The 19,121-nt window shown below is 37.2% G+C and overlaps 3 protein-coding genes, 1 non-coding gene and 1 pseudogene across 4 annotated transcripts; all 5 read right to left on the reverse strand.

Annotated features, from left to right (window-relative positions):
* Positions 1-328: 328 nt before the first annotated feature.
* On the reverse strand, positions 329-3,608 carry LOC137737886 (fructokinase-like 2, chloroplastic). Its single transcript, XM_068477459.1, has 5 exons — positions 3,474-3,608; positions 2,866-3,161; positions 2,138-2,784; positions 1,399-1,870; positions 329-836 (listed from the first exon to the last, which is right to left on the reverse strand). Exons 1-5 carry the CDS (start codon positions 3,512-3,514, stop codon positions 607-609), a joined length of 1,686 nt encoding a protein of 561 aa, XP_068333560.1. The 5' UTR covers positions 3,515-3,608; the 3' UTR covers positions 329-606.
* Positions 3,609-4,243: 635 nt separating this feature from the next.
* Positions 4,244-5,707, reverse strand: LOC137737736 (uncharacterized). The gene is made up of 2 exons (XM_068477287.1): positions 5,326-5,707; positions 4,244-4,640 (listed from the first exon to the last, which is right to left on the reverse strand). Exons 1-2 carry the CDS (start codon positions 5,627-5,629, stop codon positions 4,426-4,428), a joined length of 519 nt encoding a protein of 172 aa, XP_068333388.1. The 5' UTR covers positions 5,630-5,707; the 3' UTR covers positions 4,244-4,425.
* Positions 5,708-14,363: 8,656 nt separating this feature from the next.
* Positions 14,364-16,273, reverse strand: LOC137737947 (cytochrome b5-like). Its single transcript, XM_068477535.1, has 3 exons — positions 16,065-16,273; positions 15,026-15,092; positions 14,364-14,883 (listed from the first exon to the last, which is right to left on the reverse strand). The coding sequence occupies exons 1-3, from the start codon at positions 16,149-16,151 to the stop codon at positions 14,633-14,635; spliced, it is 405 nt and encodes a 134-aa protein (XP_068333636.1). The 5' UTR covers positions 16,152-16,273; the 3' UTR covers positions 14,364-14,632.
* A 760-nt stretch (positions 16,274-17,033) lies between these two features.
* On the reverse strand, positions 17,034-17,465 carry LOC137736329 (snRNA-activating protein complex subunit-like; annotated as a pseudogene).
* Positions 17,466-17,978: 513 nt separating this feature from the next.
* TRNAD-GUC (transfer RNA aspartic acid (anticodon GUC)) lies at positions 17,979-18,050 on the reverse strand. The gene has a single exon. It is a non-coding gene; the product is annotated as a tRNA-Asp (tRNA).
* Positions 18,051-19,121: the final 1,071 nt, after the last annotated feature.

Below are 19,121 nucleotides of genomic sequence, written 5' to 3' on the forward strand. Positions count from 1 at the left end.
TTGCGTCACACGTTGTGTACTGCTTGTGTTCTGAGTACACTGAAAATTTTTTACCTCTTCAAAGACCGAGCCGGTTTAAATACATTCTCGTTCTCCTAGACACCGTAGTTCAAGAAAATTGCGGTCACCATCGTTCAATCTTAATCCTCGGGCTCTAAAAGGTTTTGACACCTACCCCTCAACCACTCCTAATTAATAAAATGAAAACCACTTGGCATATCCATTCTTTTTCTATATAGCGACATTAAAGCGTGTGGGAATCACTCTTTGTAGTTGGATAAGATTAAGTCGATTCAACTTGTTCTCAATGTCCTTAAAACATTACATTTGTGACTAAACACACATTAATTAAACAAACAAGCAGAATGTTGTCAATGTCCTCCAAATTCTGATAGCCCTGCGCACATTTTGATCGAAAAAATGTGCTTGTTCGGGCGAAATAACAAAAAATGTTATAAGCTAGTTGGAAGCAATCGTAGTACCTATCGAGTTATAACACACGGTTTCAAATCTTTAGCTCTGAATCTGCTTATAAATACTATCCATCGCATACAAAATTGGTGACTAACTTGTAATTCTATCTCAGTTACAACACCTCCAGGATTATCAACTTACAGTCTCTGGTGTGAGAGTGCGATACTCCATTTCTGTTATAGACCTTATACCGTCTGAATCAGGAACCACTTCTTCCATGTCTTCCTTCGGAGGGAAGCCGCGTTCTTGTCCAAGCAGCCATTGATCTATCACCCCGCAATCGATTGCATAGTTGATTGAGTGCTCCAGATATTCTTTATCAGTAATAAGATGTGGTTGAACTGTCAACATTCTCATGAGAGCTGAAAACAAGTCACGCAGAAGTTAGGAAATACAAAAATTTAGCTTGTAATGCAGATATCCAAGTTTATTATCTTTGCGATCATCTAACCTACCGGCCAATGTAATTATATGCATAGGTTTAAAATTATGAGTTAACTCCCGGTTTTACGTTGTTTTCCAACTCAGTGATAATATCACCATATCAGTCCGGGTACAAGTTTTGTCCATGACAAACTGTGCCCAGTGATACCTTGTACATTTGCATGAAGTAACGTGATGCAATAATCACAGATGAGAATAGAATTATATGCATCAATGAATTTCGAAGTGATCCTGTGTGCGAGTGAAAGTTGACACGAAGTGCACCAAACTAATAGCCGGAATCTAAATCTTACAACACACAACTTTATCAACAGAATACGCCAGGGAATATAAACTAGAGGCTTGTATCTGCATTTCTTGACCCAAACACCCAAATGCAAGAGCTAAGCAGGACCTACTCTCATAGTGAAAGCATTTGTAGACATGCTCGATCACTAAAGAAACTAAAATTTGATAGATTTGCAGATAATAGGAGTGTACCCGCCACAATGCCGTCTCCAGATGCTGACATATCAGAAGTGAAAGGACTAATGGGGGGATCTTCCATTCCATTAACGGCACCTTGGTGGTCCTTTGTGTAGTAGTGTATCTTCGAAGTCCCGTTTGTCACAAACAAAACCTTAAGATTGTCATGCCAAAGCTGTTCAACCACTTCTGGTGAATGATGAACAAACTTTGACCTGTCATTATTTTTAGTGTCAAATTCCTCAGAGGGCTGGATCCCGCAGAGAAACTCAAGCTCTTGCTTAGTAACTTCAATAATATCAGCAAGATTCCACACTTGCTGTACGAACAACTTTGTTTCTTCACAAGACTGCCATAGTGGCAATGGAAGGTTTACATCGTAGAAAATAACTCCTCCAAGTTTCTTCGAAATCTTGATTGCTTGCAGTGTAGTTGACCTCATGTTTCGATCAAGCAGAGAATTTGTGCTGAAATAAAACATCTTTGCCTGCACCACAGGTTGTTAAAAGGTGTCCACAGTTAAGAGCAATCTAACCACAAACGCAGCTAAAAGATCTAATGCGTAGGCACTCAAATTGACAAAATATAATGGGAATCACAGACGGAAGTATATTTGCCGAAAACTGTGTATGATATAGAATGTCAGCATTTCTTATTCACCCCCTCCCCTACAAAGAAACACAACAAATATATACCACCTAAATAGCAGGATCTACGATACAAGTTAAATATTCCAAAGGACCCAAGATTTTACCTCCTTCAGCACATCGACGTTGATCTCTGACTTTGTTAAAGAATCCTCAGCACACGGTTTGACACAACTCAATTTCATGCGACCCCTTTTACCAATCTTCATTTGTGATACTGCAGTTGCTCTTTTAGTATCTATGCGAACAGAACGGGTTTGAACATTTTTGACATTCATATAATACAGCATGGCCTGACCAAACTGATCATCTCCAAGCTTTCCCATGAAAGCAACCTTGCCTCCCAAGCTTGCAAGAGCAATTGCGACGCTGCCTGCAGATCCCCCAGGAGACCTAACAAATTTCTCAGGGGCCCATAACGCATCTTTCTTTCTTTCATGTATTTCATAATCTACAAGTCTGTTGGCTGGCCTCCCTGAGGGCACAAAAGCATGTTGTGCGGCTCCAAAGCAACAAACAAGAGGAGGCCAATCATAAGTTTCGCTAATATCCTCTCCCTCATCAATTTTCAATTCTAGGTCTTCCTCATTCTCATCCTTCATATCCATAACGAATGTAAAATCCTCAGTCTCACTAAGTTCACCGTCACTAACCTGCTGCTCAATTGCATCGTCTTTCTTCTTAGTTCTTCTCTTCCTCACCTTCTTCTCAGTTTGTTCTTCCTCCACGCTTGTGGAAGCGGATGCAACTAGATCTATCAAATTACTGGTTTGTTAGCACATACAAGATAAACATTCATGTAACAATACTAAATGAGCAAAAGTAGGAATAATACCTTTCTTACGAGTTCTTCCACGCGGTTTCTTGGTCTCTTCACTAGATGCAGAAATGACAGTTTCCTCATCCGAAGACTCATTATCGGATGTTGCTTTCTTTCGGGTTCTTCTTGGAGTCCTAGATGTCTTTTTCTTCACAACCACCTCCTCATCTTCAACGGAACCCTCCAGAGCTGAGTTCTCCGAGTTTATCTTTTTAGGGAGAGCTGCAAGTCCCCGGTTTTTACCATGCAATCTAAGACCCTGAAGCTGCACGAAACTCATCGACCGGCTATTGGGCCAAACCGAATGGCACCTGGAAATTTCAGTGAACAAGTTTACTAATTTTTCTTGGGAAGGAGACTGTGGGGTGCAATTAATTGTAGGGTTTTAAGGGTTTAAGCAAATTCTGTTGTTTTTTCATGGGTTTATCTAAGAAGTTAAAACCCACCAACAAAATCTACAATTATCCAAACCCAGGAAAGTTTCCACATTTTTCATCTAATTACTTATTAATTCTCATTTCTGCACAGTTTTGGATTGCCATTTGGATAAGGAGCAAAAGAAAACACACGGTTTTGAATTAAAAGACTGGAATTTTAAGAGAGAGAGACAAAGAGAGACGAACCTGGGTAGGAGGAGAAAGTGAGTGAAAGGAAGAGACGCCATGGACAGAGGTGCGCCAAGAGCTCAACTTGTTCGTCGCCCGGGTAAATTCAACGATTGGGTGTTTTACTATAAAGCCATGAGATAGAAGCGGTAAGTGAGATTTATCACTTTTCAGTAACAGCAGCTTAGCTTAGCGGGGGAGGGAAATAGGATGAGAGCTTTTGCACGTGCACAAGGCGTGCAGTTAAGAACGGTAAAGTATTGTCGGAAGGGCAGTGCTATTCACACACCAATTTTTACATGTTAATTTTTGTCAATTGATATTCTTCAATTCATTTCATCTAACAACCCAAAAATTGAGGGAAGTGTATTCGAAGTAAAAAATAAGTGTGTGAATACTGAATAGCACCACCCTTGTCGTCGAATTATATAGCTTGGAAAGGTTTGGAATTCGAACTTGGTAGAAACTTCGTTTTTTGCATAATGGGGGTGGGGGATTCGAACATGAGAATTTGAAGGATTTGCCGGTCTTTGTACAATCTTCGTTATTACAGTTGGGGATTCGAACTTGGGAAGTACGAAAATTGGATGATTTTGCCCGCCTTGGTAAAATCTTTGCTTTTGCATTCTATGGAAAACCAACCGGAAGTTATCGTAAAAGGGTGTGTAGATATCATTTCTCTGAACGAACGGTTGAGCAACCAACCGGAAGTTGGTGCACACTAGATAGATTCCGAATTCGGGTTTCCGAACTTGGGATATATTCATTAACCTTGGATTGGATAGAACAAGTGCACAAAATAATCTTTCAACAACATAAAGATCAACCCCTATTCGGCTCACTTGTACCAAATATTAATACGACATTCGGAACCAAGGGTTTGTTGCGTTAGCTAAGTTATACAAGCGAGGATTTGATAGAACAAAACTGCATACTCCTCACATAATTTTCACTTGGAAGCAGTAGAACACTAGTCACTCTGTAGCAAAACCTCTGCCTCAGCCCTTGCCATGGGATCGTCCTTCATCTCGATCTCCTCTTCTTTTTCCCCTTCTCGTTCTTGCGTCAATTTTTTCCTGTGCAACTCTTCCGCGGCCTGCATGGCAGCCTTGTTCTCTGCCTGAATACGCTGCATTTCCTCTTCTTGTTGCTGTCTCTCAAACCACGTGTCTGCATCTGCCCAAACTGTAATAACAAAGCAACGAACGATGCTAAGCATACCTAAAAGTTCAAGCTTGATTCGGAATGAACATTAATCTCAACGGACAAACAATTTAAGCAATCTGAGTTGAACAGAAGAGCAAGTAATTTTAGTTCAACGCCGATCATTAACTTCAAAATGCTATTCAACTGTTTCTAATTCGATGTCATCGTTGTATTTTCTTTCAACCCCTTTTCTTTTTCACAAAACAATGTATACATTCTAATGAATCTAATCTAACGAGGGTGAGGATTCGAACTTGGGTGAAACGAGGCGGATCACCTAAAAAGCATATAAATACCAGAGCTTAGTATCTTCCTGAATCCTAATCATGAATCTAAATCTAAGTAAAATTGACTGCACACCCAGATTGAATCCTAAAACTTTGACAAAAAAAAAATAAAAGATTGAATCCTAAAACCCTAAACCCCCAAAGTCGAAACAGCTACACTAACATACACACTTAATAACAACAAGAAGTAAACCCCAAAGAGCATCAATCACGAACCCTAGAACCAAATTTCACAACAAAACCCAAAAATGGAAACATCCCAGATAACCCAAATAATTAATAAATCAACCAAACCCATCTAAACAAATCAAGCTAACATTCAAATCCACACAAAAGCAATAACAATGGAAGGAGGATAAAAGGGAAGAAGGACTTACTGGGCTGAGCGGCCCAACCCTGTTCACCGCCCTTGATTTTCTCAGGGAGGGCATAATTAACAGTGAGGACGCGGCCGTAGAGCTCGGCGCCGTCCATGTTGTCCATGGCGGCGGCGGCGTCCTCTCTCTCCAAGAACGTGACGAATCCAAAAGAGCGGTGCTTCTGGGTGGCTTGATCCAGCGGCGTCTTTACGTCCTTGATGTCCCCGAAGGGTATGAACGCCGCGTGGAGTATCGACTCGTTCACCTCCTCCGCCAGTCCTCCGACATACAGCGTGTTCTTCTGCACTGCCTGCTGCGCCATTCCTCCAACCTTGGCACTGCTTGAGATTTTTGGGATTCACCACTCTCTCCCCCTTTCCCTTTTTCTTTATTGTTTCTTCCGCCAATTCTTCCTCTTCTTTTGAGATGGGCCGCGTCTATATGGATGTGCTGTTCTGGGCTCCAGGACTAGATTAAACTGGACAGGCCCATTTTCCTTTTTTATTTATTTTTGTTTATTTTCTTCAAATTTTTAACAATTGTAATTCTAAATGTAAAATTGATGCATACAGTTTTGGATTGATTCTGCCAAGTAACGAAACTATGTTCTGGTATATTCTGGTTTTCCGCTTCTGTTCGTGCTCAAAACAAGTTTAGTGTCGTAGTTATACATGTAATTATGTAATTAAGGTCTAGCAATTTCTTGCACGATCCGTTAATTTGACGTGAAACTATACAAAACAAAAAAACAAAAAAAATTCAGGTAAACCCATTAATGAGTTGAGCTATTACCGGATCAGTCATTAAGATAACGGGTATGACATATAAACGACACGAACGACTTGTTTGCTAGGTATAGACATCAGACATGGAAATTTTTTCCATGACATGTTAACCCGACACGAAACAACAACAGAAAAACAGGCTTCGGGTCAACCTGCTTACAAGTTGAGTCGTTATCAGATCATTTGTTAAAATTCGTTAAAATAACAAGTTTGACATGATATGATCTTTTAAAATAACGTATATGCCACGAACACAACAACCCGTGTGTCCGGATTAAACCACACCAGTTAAATGGAGCTGGGCTTTGATAACAATGCCCCGTCCAAGCCCTTAGAAAATATAGGCCGCATTCTCAATGTAATATAATTAATAAAGAAATAATTTTGCAGTTTACGTCACCGGTTCCCATGTACGTTGTTGGGTTTGAGAGAGGTTCAAATCCAATAAGTCTTGGGATCGAAACTGGCAGACCTCTCCAAGATCGAAAGGGTTTAGGGTTTAGACTAACGGAAAGGGATCTTTTCCAGAGAGATTTTTCAGTGTGAAAATATGAGGTATTCTAAAATACCTTTGTTTTGTTTTTTAAACTTTTTGTTGTGTTCGTATTTAACTTCAATCAAAATAAAAACTCTCAATCGCCAAAGAGACAATAAATATGTAGTAAAGCTCATTTTAGTGGTTTTTTTTTACAATAATTGATAAAGTACGAGATGTATAAAATTACTATTTCAGTTATACGTCTTTGTATTTCTTAATACAAGCACTACGGAGTGAGTGACTCAACATACAAAATTTCGAGCACGTTAAACTACTTGAATTGAATGCCCTTTTCAATATTGGGTGCTAAAATTAAATTCTTGTGTGGTACATAAATTTCAATAGAGTTGTAACTGGAGTAGCTCTCTCTTACACCATGTGAGAACAGTGCGAAGTAGTTGACCACCAAAACATAAATAATCTCATATTTTTGTAAAAGTGACCATATCAATCGCCCGGTTAGAATTATTACCAAAATTACATTAAGAATTGTTATAAGAATTGAAAACTTTATTTTCTTAGATTAAAATTTCGAAATAGAAATAAAATCAATAAATAAATAAATAAAAGTAAGAAACTACTTGATTGATTAAGTTTATAATGTAAACAGGGTAATGTTACAAAAGAGCAAAGCGAGTTGTGTTTTGCGACTTTTGCCCACATTCTCAAGCATCTTAAATAAACAATTTGGAGGTTCCATGTCGCCGGTTCCCTCGTACATCGTTGGATTTGAGGATGTCGAGTTCAATAGGTCCTGGGATCGAAACTGGCAGAGAGAATTTACTTGTTTAGTTTGGACCAGCAGGATCCTCGTCGCATATTCCTACGATGTAAGATGAATGGATGTGATTATATTCCACAAAAAGTCCCCTTAGTATTTCTCTAGTATAAAATATGAGGTATTCTAAAATACCTTTGTTTTGCTTCTTTTTTTTTTTTTTTTTCCAACCCTGCGCTCAAATTTAAGCAATTTGTAACTCTTTCATCTAGGCAAACACATGTCAATAATGTGAAACATTATAGTTTTGGCTATCAATATCGTGTATACTTTTGTTTTAGTTATGCCCCATAATAATTTTTCAGCAGCATGTCTTTTTAAGATCCAGTTTTAATTTTTGAAATTCACGTTTGAATATTGTACTATCTTATGATGTTATGAGATATTTTCCAATAAAAAGAAAATCTTTGGAAAATTGGAAACGCACACATTTCTGCAAATCTTTAATCAATAGCAACAAAGGTCTAATATATATAAATGCTTATGTGCATATTAAATGGTAAAACCGCTTCGAAATGACTAATAACATTTTTGTTTTCAAATTTCAGCGCTCGCAAAGATATATAAATACTCAACAATCATAGTCAAATAAAAGATGCTTACAAAGTTGGATCGGTTTTGCAAAATGCAACAACCTTCATAAAACTCTGTTTTGCGGAGATTTTACTGTACCATAAGGGTCCGTAATGTTTTGCAAAACTATTTTTGAAAAATTGTCTTGCAAAACAAAAACAATAGAAAACACGTCTGGTACCAAATGTCAAAAAAAATACAAATTTCTGTTTGGTAATAATGGTGACGATGGTGGTTGAGACGAGAGCGGTGTGAGTAGCAATGGTGGTTGGAGTAGTAGCACTAGTACAAAAAAGGCTTTGCACGACGCAGGACCTTCGTCGTGCGTGGATAGTAAAATGAAGTGCGTGGATAGCACATCCTTTTTTTTTTAGTTAACGCGGCTGGTTCCCTTGTACTCTGTTGGGTTTGAGTGATGTTTGAATCCAATAGGTCTTGGGATTCGAACTGGCAGATAGACTAAAGATCGATTGCAGGGTTTGAAGTTTAGGGTTCAGGCTAACGACGTCTGCGAGAAATTACCAGTGTGAAAGTATAAGGTATTCTAAAATAACTTTGTTTTGCTTTTTTATAAGTTTTTGTTGCGTTCATATTTAACTTCAATCAAAATAAAAACTCTCATAAACAAAAGAACATTAAACATGCAATAAAGCACATTTTAGTGAGCTTTTTTTTCATAGCTAATAAAACACGAGATGTGTATAATTACTACTTGAGTTATATGCCTTTGTATTCTTTTAATACAAGTACTATTGGGAGGTGATTCGAGTACAAGATTTCAAGCGCACATGAAACCACTTGAGTTATATGCTTTTTTCAATATTTGGTGTTGATTTCTTAGCAGAGTAGTAGCTCTCACACCTTGTGAAACCAGTATGAAGTCGTTAAGACCAAAACATAAATAATCTCATGATTTTGTAAGAGTGATCATATCAACTGCGTGGTTAGAAGACAATTTAAAATCATAGACAGTAATATAATTTCACATAAATCAAATTTGACATTTTCACATATGATTCTAGCATATCTCTAATATTAAATAAATAAATTATCACGTTATCTCTCTTTCCCTCTCTCCCTCCCAATTTAACAAATGGGTTATGCTTGGGGAGTGTTGCTATCAATATTTTGAAGGGCTTCTGTGGCTATCAATGTTTTGAAGGGTTTTGTATTCTAGTTATAGGACAAAACATGATAGTGTATTTTTTTTGTTTAGTTATACCCCGTGATACTATTTTCAAGGAGCAGATCTTTTAAGATGCATTTTTAATTTAAACGTTTTCAAATTAAAAAATATATATTTGGAAATCTTTAATCAATATCACTAAAGGCCTAATATATATACATATGGTGGCAATAGTGATGGTGGTGGTGGGATGGTGATGGTTGCGAAGGAGGTGCATATGATGGTGGTCATGGTGAGGTGGTAGTGAAGATGATAGTGGTGGGAGGTAATAGTGTCAAAGATGGTGGCAATGGTGGTGACATACATGATTTTATTTTTTTAATTAAACTCTAATTTTGTTTTACAATGTATCTTTTATTATTATTTTGATAACTATTCTTGAAAGATAAAGGAAACATCAATTTGATGTTCAACAAAACTCAGGCTAAATATTGTTTTCTAAATTTATTTTCACAAAACAGTCTGCCGAACACATTTTTCACCCGTTATTGTATATGCAAAACGAAAAACAGTTTTTTTGCAAAACGTTAACGAACATGACCTAAGCTTCTTAAAATTCAAGTAGGTTGTTATGGATTTTCTCCCGCTACAAATCTCCGTTATGTGTACATTTTAGGCTTCGCTTTTATTGTATTCAAAACAAGGTTAATGATTATTTAGTACTATGGTTTAGTGGTATTAGTTTTTCACTTGAGAGTGAGATGTTTCAGGTCCAAATCTCGCAGATAAAGAGTTTGATACTAGTTCATTTGCAAGTGGCCCTCTATTACAATGGTGGAGAGGAGTGTTGCCCTTGCACCATGACATGGATTCGAACTCCATTAGCTTCCTAATTTAGTATCTAATATAACAAATCTATCATCTGACAAAAAAAGAAAGAAATATATCGTTATATTAAAAAAAAAAAATGTTTAGCGTGCTAGTTGTACATGTAACTGAACCCGACGAGCAAAGGGAGTTCGGCTTTGCTCACAAGCCCATCAATCCACAATCTCAAAAGTCTGAATAAAAAATTCACATTTGAGAACTTTGCCGCCAGTACCCTTGTACATTGTTGGATATGAGCGATTTTCAAATCCGGCGGAAGAAGTTGTTGTTTGTTTGTGTATTGCTGTGCTTTCAGGATCCGATCCTTGAAATTTGATCCCTTTCCCTTTGAGAATATAAGGTATTCTATAATACCTTTGTTTTGCTTCCTAAACATCAGGATGTGTAGAATTCAGATTATTGAAATTCGATGTCGTTTTAAGTCCTATAATTTAATTTCCATTTTTTATAAAAGTGAAGATCTTTTCCCTTAGAGCCTCTGTTTAAACTTTTAGTTGAATCACATTTTAGTGTATTTGAATTTCAAGCAAATACGTGTCACTTAAGTATTACAATCTTGTCGTACTCTTATTGTGTATTAAAATCTAAATTATTCATATTTACTTATAAATTGTGAACAAGGTTTTAAGTTTAAATGGCGTGAATGACAAGTTCAAAACTAATTTATTTCTCACATTTTATTGTAAAAAATATTATTGTATCAGAAAAAGAAAAAAAAAAACCTCAATCAAATGTACGTGTATTATTTTACAATTTCAATCAAATACGTACGTGTATTATTTGACAACTTTGCTAAAAAAATAGCGCCAAGTTTTAACTTCAATCAAAGTAAAAGCTGTTATCACTAAAAGGACACTAAACATTCAATCAAGCACATTTTAGTGTAATTTCCATCTTTCAACGATGGAGACACACACACACAAGCCATGGATTTCCCCTAACTTCAATGACATACAATCTCCATATAATTTGTAACAATAATATAATCATGAAAATCTAGATAAAAATGGGGCAGTTCTCTCGGTTGTTGTTTTCTCCTAATTATTCAAAAATGTGAAGAACTCTCCCATTGAGTCGTATAACAAAGGCAAATTGTATCCGATGGTTACTTCTTGTGCAAGTGCACGACCGCGACAACCACGGAGATGCCAACAACAGCCGCAGGAACAGCCCAGTATTACTTTGTCAAGTCCACGAGCATCTTTGGATAATCGGTTGACTGAAACAGAATCTTCATTGCACAGTCTAACAAGTTGAGTAAGTTACGGAGATTGGAAGCTTATTTCTGTTTGGTAATAATGGTGACGATAGTGGTTGAGACGAGAGTGATGTGAATAGCAATGGTTGTTGGAGTAATAGTAGTGGTGAGAATAGACTCAATAGAGGTGTTAATAGTGGTGGAATATAACAAGTTTTGAGTTATTATTAGATCACCTATCAAGATAATAGGTACGACACATAAACGACACGAACACAACCCATTTGCCAAGTCTAGACATTAGGCATGACAATTTCTTACATGAGTCTTTAAGCCAACATGAAACGACACAAAAATAACAGGTTATGAGTCGATCCACTACCGAGTTTGATCGTTCTCGGGTCACCTATTAAGAATCCGTTAAGATAATGGGTTTGACTTAACACGATTTGTTAAAATAATGAGTGTGACAAAAAAAACAACAAAAACACTATCCATTTGCCAGGATCAACTCATACAAGAGTGAATGGAGTTTCAGAAAAAAAAGAAGTTCGCCCAGTTTTGCCATTGATGTGCCCTTAGAAATGTGGTTCCCCTTTAAGTACACAATTTTTCAGTTAACATGGCCGGTTCCCTTGTGCGCTGTTGGATTTGAGTGATGTTCGAATCCAACAGGTCTTGGGATCGAAACTGGCAGATGGACTAAAGATCGATCGCAGGGTTTAAAGTTTAGGGTTCAGGGCTAGCGATGTCTGCGAGAAGTTACCAGTGTGAAGTATAAGGTATTCTAAAATACCTTTGTTTTGCTCTTTTATAAGTTTTTGTTGCATTCATATTTAACTTCAATCAAAATAAAAACTCTCGTCAATAAAGGACATTAAACATGCAATAAAGCACATTTTAGTAATTTTCTTCATAGTTAATAAAATACGAGATGTGTATAATTACTACTTGAGTTATATGCCTTTGTATTCTTTTAATACAATTACTATTGGGAGGTGATTTGAGTACAAGATTTCAAGTGCACGTGAAACCGCTTGAGTTACATGTTTTTTTCAATATCTGATGCTGATTTCTTAGTAGACTAGTAGTTCTCACACCTTTTGAAACCAGTATGAAGTTGTTGAGACCAAAACATAAATAATTTCATGCTTTTGTAAGAGTGATCGTATCAACCGTGTGGTTAGAAGACAATTTAGTCTTCTATCGCAAAATAAAATTATGGACAGTAATGAAATTTCACATAAACCAAATTTGACATTTTCACATGTGATTATAGCATATTTCTAATATTAAATAAATAAATTCTCACGTTCTCTCTTTCCCTCTCTCCTTCCCAATTTAACAAATGGGTAATGCTTGGGGAGTGTGGCTATCAATATTTTGAAGCGCTTCTATGGCTATCAATGTTTTGAAGGGTTTTGTATTCTAGTTATAGGACAAAACATGATAGTGTATTTTTTTTTGTTTAGTTAAACCCTGTGATACTATTTTCAAGGAGCATATCTTTTAAGATGCAGTTTTAATTCAAAACGTTTTCAAATAAGAAAAAAAAATATATATATATATATATTTGGAAAGTTGGAAACGCACACATAGACAGAATTTTTGCAAATCTTTAATCAATATCACTAAAGGCCTAACATATATATATATATATATGGTGGCAGTAGTGACAGTGGTGGTGGGATAGCGATGGTGGCGAAGGAGGTGCATATGGTGGTGGTCATGGTGAGATGGCAATGAAGATGATGGTGGGAGGTGATAGTGTCAAAGATGGTGGCAATGGTGGTGAGATGGTGGAGAATGTTGTGGTGGTCGTGGTGGCAATAGTGATAGTAGTGGCAACATACATGATTTTATTTTTTAATTAAACTCTAATTTTGTTTTATAATGTATCTTTATTTTCCATTATTTTGAAAACTGTTCTTGAAAAATAAAGGAAACGTCAATTTGATGTTCTACAAAACTCAGGCTTAATATTGTTTTTTGAATTTATTTTCAGAAAATAGTTTGCCGAACACATTTTTCACTCGTTATTGTATATGCAAAACGAAAAACAGCTTTGCAAAACGTTAACGAACATGACCTAAGCTTCTTAAAATTCAAGTAGGTCGTTATGGATTTTCTCCCGCTACAAAACTTCGTTATGTGTACATTTTAGGCTTCGCTTTTATTGTATTTAAAACAAGGTCAATGATTATTTAGTACTATAATTTAGTGGTATTAGTTTTTCACTTGAGAGTGAGATGTCTCATGTCCAAATCTCGCACATGAAGAGTTTAATTCCAGTTCATTTGCAAGTGGCCCTCTACCACAGTGTTGGATAAGAGTGTTGCCCTTGCATCACGGCGTGAGTTCGAACCTCGTCGACTTTCTAATCTAGAATCTAGTCTAACAAATGTATCGTCTGACAAAAAAAAAAATACCAATTCATTTACTTATCCCTTAATGTAAATATATCGTTATATTAAAAGAAAATGTTTAGTGTGCTAGTTGTACATGTAACTGAACCAGACGAGCAAAGGGAGTTCGGCTTCGCTCACAATGCCCACACAATCCCTCAGAAATTCAATCCACATTCACAAAAGTCTGGATAAATAAATTCACATTTGAGAACTTTGTCGCCAGTACCCTTGTGCGTTGTTGGGTTTGAGCCATTTTCGAATCCAATAGGTCACGGGTTCGAATCCGGCGGAAGTTGTTGTTGTTTGTTTGTGTATTGCTGTGCTTTGAGAATATAAGGTATTCTATAATACCTTTGTTTTGCTTTTTTAAACTTCAAGACGTGTAAAACTTAGATCGTTGAAGTTTGATGTTGTTTAGGCTTTACAATTTAATTTCCCTTTTTTTTATAAAAGTGAAGATCTTTTTAAGTTTAAATGGTGTGAGTGATAAATTCAAAACTAATTTATTCCTCACATTTTGTTGTAAAAATATTATTGTATCAAAAAACAAAAAAAAAAAAACAAAAAAAAACAAAAACCTCGATCAAATGTATGTGTATTATTCTACAATATACTTTAGTTGGCAACTTTGCTACATGGTTTAGTGTTTTCAACTTCAATCAAGTACGTGCGTGTATTATTCGACAACTTTGCTAAAAATATAACGCCAAGATTTAACTTCAATCAAAGTAAAAGCTCTTACAACTAAAAGGACAATAAACATTCAATAAAGCACATTTTAGTGTAATTTTCCATCCTTCCAACAATGGAGACTCACAAACACACAAGGGCCAATTGTATCCGATGGTTACTTCTTGCGCAAGTGCAAGACCGCGACAGACAATCTCCATATAATTTGTAACAATAATATAATCATGAAAATCTAGATAAAAATGGGGCAGTTCTCTCGGTTGCTGTTTTCTCCTAATTATTCAAAATTGTGAGGAACTCTCCCTTTGAGTCGTATAACAAGGGCCAATTGTATCCGATGGTTACTTCTTGCGCAAGTGCAAGACCGCGACAACCACGGAGATGCTAACAACAGCCGCAGGAACAGCCCAGTATTGCTTTGTCAAGTCCACGAGCTTCTTTGGATAATCGGTTGGCTGATTCTTGAAGAAAATCTCGAGCTCTGGAATATCCGAGGAGGTGGTGTCAAGCTCCCCAATGCAGAAGGCTTCCATTTCCTCCCTCGCAGTTTTGCTGTGCCCGGCATCTTCAAAATCTTCGGTGGCATCTCTTCCTAATGAAATCGAATCTCAAAAATTCAGATCATGACACATCTACATTGTTGTTTGAGATGATTATCTGAACTGAAACAAAATCTTGATTGCACAGTCTAATAAGTTGAGTAAGTTATGGAGATTGGAAGCTTATAAATGTACCAGTTGCAGCCAGGAGCACATCGTCTCCACCAGGGTGGTCGTCCAAATAGGTTGACACATCGTACACCTGGGATTAACCAATGCACTATGATCAGACCATTGAGTTTGATGTCAAATTATAGTTCTCCAAATCAAAATAAAACAGAGAAACCGAACCAGCAATGAAAAACTACATTTGAAATTCCTTATGACATACAAAATCAATTCGATCCCTTAAAATCAGATTTCAAATTCGTAAATCAAGACAATAATTTGGATGATAAAGAGCTTCCAACAGTCATGGGATTCCTCATTCTGCACACTGAATTTTTTTTTTCGAATATTAAGAGAGGAAGGATGCCGAGATTACTGACCAAATTTGCAGATAAACTCAGACGAATATTAGTTCGTAAATGCCACAAGCACAGTAAGGCTGCAAGCAACACGAATACAGCAAGACGTGTACTTAAACCAGTAACCAGTTCACTTGATGGAAAAGAAAATTGATTACGCCAAATTCCCGAGTACAAAAGCCGGTAATAATTTTAACAGAATACAACAGGCCTCACGAATCGAGATCAAATTCCATAAGGACTATTCATATGTAATTTAAACAAGATTATGAATAGCAAAGCCACACACACATAACGATTACTCCCGACGACAATTCAACCAAATCGTACTATCTATAGGTCAAAATTTATGATGGGAAAGGAGGAAACTTGACCTAGAAACAGAGAAACGCAGAGGAATTACAGCAGTAAATAGTGAACAGAATGAAAATCGAATATGGGTTTTGCAGGTAGTAATCCAAAGTCTCATTCTTTGACTTTTTTATGACCTAAAGATTAAGGGCACGCTGAATCCTCCTGAACACAAACAACCCTAAAAGTTGGAATATTCAAAGTGTTCCCTTTGCATCAATCCCAGGATGCAGTGCAAAGATTAGCTACCAGAGGCAACATACAGATCTGAAAATACAAATACCCGAAAGGAAAAACTCATGGCATCTTCGTTTTTAGGTTGAATTGAACATTTGAATTCATGGGGAAACAATTACCTTGCCATCGATGACGACCCAGCAGTTGTCTTTGGTGTTGTGCTGCGACGCTTCTTGCATTGTGTACAGCTTCGTCAACGTCGGCATCGTCGCGGGTGATTTTGGTCAAACCAATTTCAGAGATTCTCGTTGCTGGTCTTTCTTCAACCTTCGGCTCCTTGATTGGATACCCCAACAACGATATCGACTCTCTCTCCCTCTCCGTTGGTTGAATCACTCCTTCCGTTGGGCTTTAAATGCTATGAGGGCCCAATAATTGATTGCCACGTAGGTAAAAAGAAAGAAAACAGTATGACTTTGCGTTGCGTGTAAAGGAGGTTGCTGTGACTTTCTTACCATTTCGGCCCAAACCCTGCATGCAACAACAACCAAAGGAAACCCGTCACTTACCGTCTATTTGTATCATCTTTCTAATAAATAAAAGTCACAAACACATATGGATCCTATTTTTATTAAAGAGATGATATAAATAGATGGTAATAATAACATTTTTGTTGCTTATTTTGCTTACTTTAATGCATCTGATCATAACTTTTTATGGGCAAATAATGGTACAAATAGATGATAAGAATAACATTTTTGTTGTCTATTTCGCTTACTTTAATGTATATGATTGTAATTATTTTATGGGTAATGCCGAGGAGAGCAAATTTTTAAACTCAATCTCCTTATTCCTTACCATACAACATTCTTGTTTAGTTGTCCACAGTCCAACTGGGTACACATCGAGGCTAAATGGCTCACGAATCAAGACCAACTATATAAACAGATTTTTCATTGGGATATTCTTATGGTGCAAGCAATTGGATGTCCGGTTCATTTTCGTATAACCAATTTTTGTTCCAACATGTGTCTTTCATCTTCATCGTAGCAAATTTTTGTTTTATTGACTAATCATTATTTATAATTGAACATGAGCAAGGCTCTCAACATTCCCAATTAATGTGGTTTTGTTTGAGATTAAGATTATCAAGAATCCCCATTAATCATGCTGAGCTTGTTTCGTATATCTTGTGGATGAAGCAATCTCTCGTCTCTAATTACAGTTGTATGTTTTTAGTCTCCCCGATGACAATATCACAAAATCGAACTAGGCAATTCAGAGTTCGTGACATCACTTAATTGCTTTTAGCTCCTTCTGTGACTTTCCAGCTACAAGGCTGTCAAGGCATGCCCATTTTCTGAGAGCTCGTCATTCGAATTTCTAAGCCAATTGAGTACAAGTTCGCCATAACCTACCGCGCGCGGACGGATCACTAAGCAAAATGTGTCTTCGATAAGGAAGTATCCCGAAAGATCATGCTGACCGGCCTTCTGCATCACATTGTCTGTCAAGCAGTGGGTCTCCCTCAGTTCGGTTAAGGTTTGTTGTCCAAGAACCAACAACTCTTGGATCTTCATTTGCAGACGAGTTGCTGGCTACCGCGGTAGATTTACAATCTCAACAACTTGTAAAAAGCCTTGCGTCTTCATGAACAGCATCATCCTTCCTAAGATGATTGGAGGCGCCAACAGAATCTAGGGCAAACTATCTTTGGCTGAAAGTCACTCTCTCCTTGATGAGCAGGAAATGGTACGTAGCATTACTTTCGGATATTTAAACATGTCATTTTCTTCATTGCCAAACTGAATGACTTATTTACAAGCCCACCTCTCCTACTTCTCTTCCCTGTGATTCGTCGTATTTCCAAGATTGAACATGCCTATGCCTACATGGCTACATCTGTTCCAGAGGCCCCGATACTGAAACTCATCAAAGGTAACGAACTCCTTTCTGCTGTTCCATCAACAAAAAATAAATCAATTTGTGACGGGAACGAAAACGAGAGAGGCTTTTGAGATTGAAGAAATTATAATTACCAGTCGGTAAGAGAAGGCGGGATCACAAAAATTGGGGGGAAATGAAAAAAAGAGCGCCGTTGCCGGGGATCGAACCCGGGTCACCCGCGTGACAGGCGGGAATACTTACCACTATACTACAACGACCTTGTTGAAAAGTTTTAACAGATTTTTATACGAGAATTAAAGACCAATAGTTTATACAACAATTGCATTCCCTTGGGTATCGTTTGGTATGCAGACGGGACAGGACGGGACGGAATGGGACGGGACGGGACGGGACAGGACGGAACGGAACGGAGTGGGAGCAAAGATGCCCTCGGATGGAAACAAGGAGGAAGAAGAAGGAGACGGAGATGTTATAATTTTGTGTTCCACGGATGTGGAACGAGTCGTTCCAGGGGGTGAGGTGGAACGAAAATTCACCCAAAACTCGTCCCGTGGAACAGCTCGTTCCACCCGTTTTAGGCGCACCAAACGTGGGACGGAACGCCTTGTCCCACTCTGTTCCGTCCCGTCCCACGTACCAAACGGTACCTTGTATATCGTTTATACAAGAATTGAAGAGCAATAGTAAGAAACAAGTTCAAACGATCCAAATCCTACAATTAATTTCAAAACTAATAAGTAAAGAAAATTTGATGGAAATCCTAATCAACGATGCAAAGACAAACCAAATTACGAACTTCAGATCCAATAATAAATAAGTAACTTTCAACACTCTTAACCACTTGCTTTGCTCAATGAACTCAAAATTGTGCCTCTCTGGCAAAAAAAATCTTAGTTTTGTTAACACCAAATTAAGATAGCCACTAGCACCATATTACATTCATATTTATCTCAACTTATAAGTGAGATGTTTCAAATTCGACTTGCTTAGATACGAGTTTAAGTACCCTAAATACTATATCCCATAGAGTAGGAAATCATTAAAAAACAAAGGGTAAATTACATTTTACCCCCTCAGGTTTGGTGTCAATTTCAATTCCTTACAACATCTTTAAAACATTTCAATTTCATACATTTGCTTTCATTTTATTTCAATTTCATACATCCGTTAGAAAATCTATTAAGTAAACCTTTAAGTGATGACGTGACAAATATGGGATCCATATTTGTGTTGACATGGCTGTCAAATTTGTGCCATGTGACAAAAAAACTATTTTTTTATGCATTTGAAATATTATAATAATTTACCTTTAAAAAAAAAAAACAACA

This window comes from Pyrus communis, chromosome 6, assembly GCF_963583255.1.
Source record: "Pyrus communis chromosome 6, drPyrComm1.1, whole genome shotgun sequence".
NCBI lineage: Eukaryota > Viridiplantae > Streptophyta > Magnoliopsida > Rosales > Rosaceae > Pyrus > Pyrus communis.

Bases quoted from the DNA above. Each gene is read 5' to 3' on its own strand.
- LOC137737886 (XM_068477459.1), bottom strand. From the start codon at position 3,514: ATGGCGTCTCTTCCTTTCACTCACTTTCTCCTCCTACCCAG. The intron at 3,162-3,473 runs GTTCGTCTCTCT...TGAAATTTCCAG, and splicing joins CACTTTCTCCTCCTACCCAG to GTGCCATTCGGTTTGGCCCA. The intron at 837-1,398 runs GTACACTCCTAT...ACTTGTTTTCAG, and splicing joins TGGAGACGGCATTGTGGCGG to CTCTCATGAGAATGTTGACA.
- LOC137737736 (XM_068477287.1), bottom strand. From the start codon at position 5,629: ATGGCGCAGCAGGCAGTGCAGAAGAACACGCTGTATGTCGGAGGACTG. The intron at 4,641-5,325 runs GTAAGTCCTTCT...TTGTTATTACAG, and splicing joins GGGTTGGGCCGCTCAGCCCA to TTTGGGCAGATGCAGACACG.
- LOC137737947 (XM_068477535.1), bottom strand. From the start codon at position 16,151: ATGCCGACGTTGACGAAGCTGTACACAATGCAAGAAGCGTCGCAGCAC. The intron at 15,093-16,064 runs GTAATTGTTTCC...GGTTAATCCCAG, and splicing joins GGGTCGTCATCGATGGCAAG to GTGTACGATGTGTCAACCTA. The intron at 14,884-15,025 runs GTACATTTATAA...CGATTTCATTAG, and splicing joins TGTGCTCCTGGCTGCAACTG to GAAGAGATGCCACCGAAGAT.